Source organism: Octodon degus, unplaced genomic scaffold, assembly GCF_000260255.1.
Source record: "Octodon degus isolate 3935 unplaced genomic scaffold, OctDeg1.0 scaffold00043, whole genome shotgun sequence".
Taxonomy (NCBI): Eukaryota; Metazoa; Chordata; class Mammalia; order Rodentia; family Octodontidae; genus Octodon; species Octodon degus.
In genome coordinates, this window is record NW_004524619.1 from 5,762,888 (window position 1) to 5,771,506 (window position 8,619).

Below are 8,619 nucleotides of genomic sequence, written 5' to 3' on the forward strand. Positions count from 1 at the left end.
AAAAATTTACTTGATATAAGTAATATAACATGAAACAAACTTTAAAATCCTGTGTTATATGCAAATATTCTAGCAGTGCTTATTGATTTTTTTTTTTACATGATTCTAATAATTGTAAATGCTGAATGAGAAAAACAGCATGTTTTAGGGGGCCGGAGAGATGGCTCAGTAGAATAAGCGCTTCCCTGGCAAGTGCAAAGGTCTGAGTTCAATCCCCGGTTCCGCCAAAAAAAAAAAAAAAAAAAAAGCACATTTTAGTAATAAGATTAGGACAGGGGCCGGGGAATTAGCTCAGTTGAATAAGCACTGGCCTGGCAAGTGCAAGGGCCTTAGTTCAATCCCAGTTCCACAAAAAAGAAAGATTAGGACAATTAGTCCCCTTATAACACAGAGAAAAAACTGTTTCTTGACCTTGGAAATATTTTTCTTTTTTGTACTGGGAATTGAACTCAGGATGTTGTATTTATCTTTGCTTGGCCTGAAATAACCATTCTTAAGGATTATTACAATTTTTTACTCCATCTTGGCAGTGTATTTGTCTTTATTCCATGTATAATTATTTTACAAACGACTGATATGTTATTAACTCACTGTTTCTATTCCATCTACATAGTTTAAAAGTAAGTCAATGTAATTTAATTATAAACTATAAAAAAAGATCCAACTCTACAATTCTCATTTCATCACCTAGTAACAATACATGGAGTAACATCCACAAACGACTAAGTCACTGAGCTGGGCAGCGCGCCAGCTCCTCTGCTTCTCCCACCACCCAGCCCAAATCAATCTCTCACTCGTGCCACCAGCGTACTCAGGCCTTGGCACACACCACTGGGGCTCACAACTCTTAGTCTGATCTCCTAGGCACCAAATCTACTCTGTTTCTTCCCAAAAAGACTATCTCTTTACTCCTTAAATACCTCCACTGGCCGCTTTTTGCTCATAAGCCCAGGCCAGTCTTCAGCATGACATCATCTACTTATAAGGGCTCTGCTACCTCTTCCCAGTGCTGTAAATCCAACACTGCAGCCACACTGAATTTTCCATTATCCTTAAAACAAGCTAAGTATTTCTAAAACCCATACCTTTGTGCATTCTGCTCCCTAACAGAACAATGACACGCTGCTGGCAAACTCCCCTCCACTCCTCAGTGCCCACACCTTTCATGAACCCGTTCTGACCTCCCCACTGAGCACACACACCTGCCCATTCCCTAATTATGAGAGACACACTGTGTATCTATCCACCTCCTCCACGACTTCACAGGGGCAGGAATTTCTTCTCACTACTTCTCAGTATCTGTGTCAATACCTATCAAGAGCTTCTATAAACATCTGGAGACCGATTTAAGTAAAAGTGACAGAGGCTATGGTCAGAAATGGTTTAGGTACAGAAAAACACACATTTTACAAGCACTGATCTTCTAACAACTGATGAAAAACATAAGCTTGACTTCAATACCTTTAAGATCTCTTTCTTTAAACTGGGTAATGGGGAACATCATGGCATCAGCAAGCTGAGTTGAAAGTACCGCATGACAAGAGCTAAGCTAGTTAGGAAAAAAAAGACCAAAAAGGCCAAGTAACTAACAGATAACATTTATAATAAATGTCTATAGAGACATTTAACCAGACTTACATAAATAAAACTACTTTAAAAGGCTGACATATTTTATAAGAAAACACTAAAAACTTTGATGTAGTACAAAATATTGAGCAGTCAAAATTTTCCATTTAAAACTCAAACTAAAACTTGGGATTTGGCAATGACTTCGTAGCTATAATAACAAAAGCGCAAAGAACAAAAGAAAATATAATTTGGACTTCATCAAAATTAAAAACTTTTGTGCATCAAATGATACTTTCAAAAAAGTAAAGATAATCCATACAATGGAATAAGATATTTTCCAATGACATATCTAATAAGTTTGTACCTAGAACAAAGAACACAAGACAAGTAACTCAATTTAAAAATGGTCAAAGAGCTGGGTGCAGTGGTACACACCTATAACCCCAGCCCTCCACAAGGCTGAGGCAGAAGAACACAATTTTGCCAAGTTCAAGCCCAACCTGGGCAACTTAGTGTCTTAGTAAGAGAAAGTCTTATAATAAAAATAACAAAAAAGGTCTGGGGAAGGACTTCTGTATGAAGGCCCTGGGTTCAATAACCAGACTGAGAAAATAAAGTTGCTGGGAACAAAGATGTAGTAAAGGTAGAACCTTGGGACTGGTGAGATAGCTCAGCAGCCTAAAGCGCCTGCTTAGACAAGCTCAGGCAGCCACAGGGGACAATTCAGTCACCAGCACCATGTGCTGTGCCAGCCACACCCTCAGGAAAATATAAATGGTATGCGCACTACAAAAAGTGTGATCTCCTACTGAGTAACTCATTTAAAGATAACAGTATGCAGTGTATTAAACACTGCTACTCTCCTATAGTCTTTTTTTTTTTTTTTTGTCTTTAAAATTAAAGCAGAAAAAGGAAAGAATAAATAAATTAAATTAAAGGCCAGGCATGACGGCACATGCCTATAATCACAGCACTCAAGAGGCTGAGGCAATAAAATCATTGCAAGTTAGAGACCAGCCTGGGCTACAAAGTGAGCTCAAGGCCAGCCTGAACTGCACAGCGAGACAGTCAAAAAAGATTAAATTAAAAAATAATAATTTTTTACAAGATCTAATTAGAGGGGCGGTCAAATAGCTCAGCAGATTAAAGCTCCTGCTTAGGCAGACGCAACAACCAAGAGTTTGATCCCGGCCTGCTCCTGCTGTGCCAGACCCACCCTGGGGCATGCTGAGACAGGGAGATTTGAGACTGGGCATGGTGGTACCGCCTTAATCCCAGGGAGGCTGAACACAGGTGGATCACTACAAGTCCAATCTATGTAGTGAGACCCTATAGACCCTTACAGAGAGAGAGAGAGAGAGAGAGAGACTGAGACTTAATTAGGACCAGGGAGATAGCCCAGTAGAATAAGTGCCTGCCTAGCAAGTATAGGGTCCTGAATTCAGTCCTCAGTAACACACACACACACACACACACACACACACAAAGACTTAGTTAAAATAAAATTTTAATAAAGTTTGGTGATTCTTCAAAAAGTTAAACATAGCTGGGCATAGTGGTGCATGCCTATAATCCCAGGATTTGGGAGACTGAGGCAGGAGCATCAGAGAGTTCCAGTTCAGGTCAGCCTGGGCTACAGAGTGAGTTCAGGGTCAGCCCTAAGCATATAGTAAGACCCCGCTTTATAAAAGGAAAAAGCTAAACACAAAATACCATATGATCGAGCAATTCTACTCTGGGTTTATACCCAAAAGAACTAAAAACTACAGTCCAGCAAAACAAATTTGTATATGAATGTTGTAGTGCTAATTAGCCAAAAGGTAGAAACTAAAATGTCCATAATAAGTGGATATACAAAGTGTGGTATATCCATATAATTTTATTCCACCAAAAAAAAGTTATGTGGGGCTGGGGAGATGGCTCAGTAGAATAAGCGCTTCCCTGGCAAGCGCAAGGGTCTGAGTTCAATCCCCGGTTCCACCAAAAAATAAATAAATATTACTAACTTGGAAGGACAACTATGGTATCTGTGCATTTTAGGGGCTGGGGAGATGGCTCAGTGGAATAAGGGCTTCCCTGGCAAGCACAAGGGCCTGAGTTCAATCCCCGGTTCCGCAAAAAAGATTAAAAAAAAAAAAAGGAATTAAGTGTAACTCATATTAAATACAGATAAACAATAAACACATGCTAAGTAAAAGCAGACAAATAGGAAAGTCCACAAATTATAAAGGTTTATTTATATTAAATATACAAAACTGGAAAACATATAGGCAGCAAGTTTACTAGTGGTTGCTAAGAACTAAGACGAGCAAGAAGATGAAAGTAACTTCAAAAGCAGACAGTTCCCTCGAGACGATGAAACTTTTCTGGAACCAGACAGTGACGAGGGGTGCGCAACATTAAAAACATACTAGCTTTCATGAGAGGCAAGCTTTATATGTATTTATCACAACGTATAAAAATGGAAAACATTCCAATTCTTTTATTATTTCTTTACATCAGTCTCCCAGGATAATTGTCATACTGAGTTAATATAGTATTTTTAAACTGGCCTAGTATACAGCTCAGCGTTAAAGCACTGGCCTAGCATGTAAAAGGACTACAAAAGGCAGCCTCCCAGATGCTGGGATTACAGGTACGCATCCCATACCCGACTATACCTCATTCTGTATTCAAAAAAATTAAAGAAATGGTCAGTGAGGCAGTTCACTCTAGCATGTTCTAAAGGCAGTTGATAGTGGTCACTTTTGGGGGAGTTTTAAGGCTGAAATACAACCATTTATAAAGTATTTTCCAGGAGCCGGGGAGATGGCTCAGTAGAGTAAGTTGCTTGCCTGGCAAATGCAAGGGTCTGAGTTCAATCCCCGGTTCCACAAAAAAAATAAAATAAAATAAGATAAAATATTTTCCTAAGTAATTTGTTAATGAAAATAATAACTGAGGGCTGGAGAGATGGCTCAGTGGTCTAAAGCACCTACTTGAAACAAGCTTGGCAAAGCACAGGGACCATGGTTTGATCCCCCAGCACCACATGCCAGCCAGCCCTGCCCCCTGGTGGGCTGAGCTGGCCACACACACACACACACAATAAATAAATGTAATAAATAAAAATAAATAAATATTTAAAAAAATAATAATAATAATAACTGAACAGTAAATGTTGCTTCACGGCAAAAGAAAAACCACGAAGGGCTAAGCGACAGTTCGCAGCTTCACCCCTCCTTCCCTGCCCTTGTCAGGTAACACAAGGAATGACATGTGGGCCAGGAGTGCAGTAAGCCCATCTCTAATCGGATTCCTGGGAAACAAGTTGGTTTTCACAGATGAAGTATTGTTTTATGAGACAGCAACCAGTATGTGCAAATAAGATCCTTCTTTCATAGTCTTTGTAACCAAGTCTTACTCCTATAATTGTAATAAAAGTTCTCAATTAAAGCTGAATAACTTGGAGCAACTTAATTATGAGAACGCTTATTCAAGGAAAAGAAGCATTTACCTCATCTATAACTTTTGAGAACTGTTGTAGAGTAGAGCTCATAACTTCATCGTCACCCCCCAGTGGGAAACGCTGAGAAGAGACAAAGATTCATGCTGTATGAATTTTGTGAACAACAACATAATTCACTTTTTCTAGTAACCAGAAATCTTACAAAATCTTGAAAAAGCTTCAAAGATGTCATTTTAATACAGCAGTTTACTAATTAATGAACATTAATCTTTTAAGCTGGCCTTACCTTAAATGTTTGCTAAGTAACCAAGTAACATGTTATATCACAATGCACATAACACGGGAAGTTCAAAGACTTTGTGTTTAGCTCCAGCTCCTCTAATGACTAACCATGTGACCTTACAGGCATCAGGTTCTTCATTTATAAAAAGTAAACAAAAGAACCTCTTTATGTAACATAAGATCATTAAAATTATCTCAATATATCAACACATAATAGTCTGTGAATTCAAGAAAACTTAAGGATTCTTTTTCTGTTGTAGCAGCAGTGGGGACTGATCTCCAGCCTTCACACGAGGTTACATTGCCAGGCTCTTTTAATTTTTTATTTTGAGACAGGTCACTAAGTAGCCCAGGAGGGGTTCAACCTTTCAAAGCTGCAATCCTCCTGTGTCACTCTCCGAGAACGCTGGGAATTGCAGGCATGTGCCATGCCACACCCAGCCACTGCTTACAGATTCTTGATGAGACAGTCCACTGTACAAATACTGGGTCTGCGCCTATGTTAAAGCATGCTCTGAGGACTCCGATACACGTACCTGTTTTTCATATTCTTTTAATAGTTTCGAAGTCAGGTGTGTTGCTGCACTTAATTCATTCTACAGAAAAAGATTGGCATTCAAATTAGCACAGTATTACTAAAACAAGCCTTAACTGAAGCTATCTAGGCCACTTTTATTTACTGTTATATAGATATTGAACAGTGCATTTTTTTTTTAATTTATGGATTTGGCACAGGGTCTCACTGTGCAGCTCAGACTCATAGTGATCCTCCTATTTCAGCCTCTCCATTGCTGGGATTACAGGCCTGTGCCACCTCGTCCAGTCTCAGTGGCCAACTCAATGCACCCGGGGAGCAGAGTGGCACAGCACACAGTACCAGGGATCCAACCCTGGTCCCTGCACTTGCCTAAGCAGGCGCTTAGTCCACTGACCAATCCCACCAGCCCTGAACAATGTATTTGTTTAAAATCCACATTAAATCACTGGAAAGGCAAATACCATTAAAGCATTTCAAAAGAAAATACAAATTATAAGAGACAATGTCAAAGAATTCACTGATGTCCCAGGTATGTTCTTTTTTGCTATTATTGTCTGGCTAATAAAAACTAAGCATTAAATATTTGAAAGTTAGAAGCAGGGCTGGGGAGCTAGCTCAGTGGTCTAAGCGCCTGCCTGGCAAGCCCAAGGATCCAGGCTCAATCCCCAGCACCACATGCTGTGCTGGCATAAGAACCCTGGAGTGCCATGATGGTCACCAAAACCTGGCGTGGGAGAGCCTGTATCAGATAAATAAAAGACTAAACAATAAAAGCTAGAAGTAAACTATATAACATTAACATAATCTTATAGAGATTCTAGATGCGATTCTAGACTGTTTTTCTCTCTACATGCGATATAATAAGTATTTAATAACAGACAAGTCAGGGCTGAGGAGATGGCTCAGTAGAGTAAGTGCTTGCCTGGCAAGGGCCTGAGTTCAATCCCTGGTCCTGAAGAAGAAAAAAAAAAAACAGACAAGCCATGTGTGATGGTGCATGCCTTTAATCCCAGCACTCAGGAGACTGAGGCCAGAAGACTGCTGCAAATTCAAAGCCAGCCTGTGCTACCTAGTGATTTCTGACGTTTTTTGCCTTTTTGAGATAGGGTTTTGCTATGCATTTTAAGCTGGCCTTGAGCTCACTATGTAGTCTATGCTGGCCTCAAACTCACAGTGATCCTCCTTCCTCAGCCTCCTGAGTGCTGGGATTACAGGTGTTCATCACCACCCCGCTACATAGTGATTTCAAGGCCAGCCTGAACAACACAGCAAGACCCTGTCCCAGGCCGGGGAGATGGCTCAGTGGAATAAGCGCTTCCCTGGCAAGCACAAGAGCCTGAATTCAATCCCCAGTTCCAACAAAACAAAAACAGACAACCAAAATGTGCTTGACTTACTCATAACATAGCCATATTTAACACTTTTTCATTTCAAAATTTCTTTTACAGTGAAAAACATGATAGCTTATACTAATTAAATATTTGCAGTCAAAAATTTGAGCGATGGGCTGGCCAAATAGCTCAGCAGACTGAAGTGCCTCCAAGCAGGCACAGGGGACAGGGGTTCAATACCTGGGCCTGACCCGGGGATGGCAATTGAGACTGGGAGTGGTGGTGCACACCTGTAATCCCAGCACTTCGGAAGCCATAAACAGGAGAGAATCACTATGAGTTTGATTAGTAGTAAGATCCTGAACACCCTGTAGACCCTTTCCTAAAAATAAAAAGATAGACAAAAAATTTTTTAAAAAATTGAGTGGGGGCCGGGGAGATGGCTCAGTGGAATAAGCATTTCCCTGGCAAGCGCAGGGGCCTGAGTTCAATCCCCAGTTCTGCCAAAAATAAATAAATAAATAAATAAATAAATTTATTTTTTAAAAAATTGAGCAAAGCAAAAAAGGTAATCACCATAGCACCTTTTTTCACTTTTTAGAGACTGGGTTTCTCTCTATAATTCAGATTGGCCTTCAACTAAGTAGCCCAGGCTGGCCTTGAACTCATGGGAATCCTCCTGCCTCAGCCTCCTGAGTATAGGGATCACAGGTATGTACCACTATGCCCAGGAATAGTAATGTTTGTTTGTCCTTCCTTCCTTCCTTCCTTCCTTCCTTCTATCCTTTCTTCCTTTTGGTAGTGGTGGTGTTAAAAATCAGGGATGCTCTCTGAGATAAAGACACATTTCTCAGATGAAGAAATACAAATGGCAAATAAATATGACAAAATGTTCAACATCATTGGTTATTTGAGAAATGCAAATTTTAAAAATGCTGAAATTCTATCTCACTCCAGTAAGAATGGCTATCAAGAAATCACCAAATAAAAATGCTGGCAGGACTGTGGGGAAAAAGGAACCTTTCTCTGCTGTTGATAAGAATTTAGGCTGGTGCAACCATTATGGAAATCAGTGTGGAGATTCCTCAAAAAACTAGGACTCGGGCAGGAAGATAGCTCAGTGGCATAAGCACCTACCCGGCAAGAACCAGGTCCTGAGTTCAATCCCCAGTACCAAAAAGAAAAGGCTGGGATTAGAAGTCCCACTCAAACCTGCTATTCCCTTTTTGGGGTATTTTTCCAGAAGAATTGAAAACGAAATAGCTAAATCTTAGGAACAACCCAAATGCCTATCAACCAAGGAATACATAAAAAAGATGTGGTATTTTTATATAATGGAATATTATTCATATACTTTCAGCTATAAAGAAAGATAGGGGGCTGGAGAGATGGCTCAGTGGTCTAAAGCACCTACTTGGAACAAGCTTGCCAAAGCACAGGGACAGCGGTTC

General features: G+C 40.1%; 1 protein-coding gene across 1 annotated transcript in view; it reads right to left on the reverse strand.

Annotated features, from left to right (window-relative positions):
- The window catches only part of Appl1 (adaptor protein, phosphotyrosine interacting with PH domain and leucine zipper 1), a 44,823-nt gene that overhangs the window by 29,794 nt on the left and 6,410 nt on the right, over nt 1-8,619 (reverse strand). Inside the window, exons 3-5 of the mRNA XM_023715724.1 lie at nt 5,836-5,895; nt 5,066-5,137; nt 1,462-1,549 (exon numbers count right to left, since the gene is read on the reverse strand). Of these exons, the coding sequence (XP_023571492.1) occupies nt 1,462-1,549; nt 5,066-5,137; nt 5,836-5,895 (220 nt within the window). The remainder of the gene's footprint in view (nt 1-1,461; nt 1,550-5,065; nt 5,138-5,835; nt 5,896-8,619) is intronic.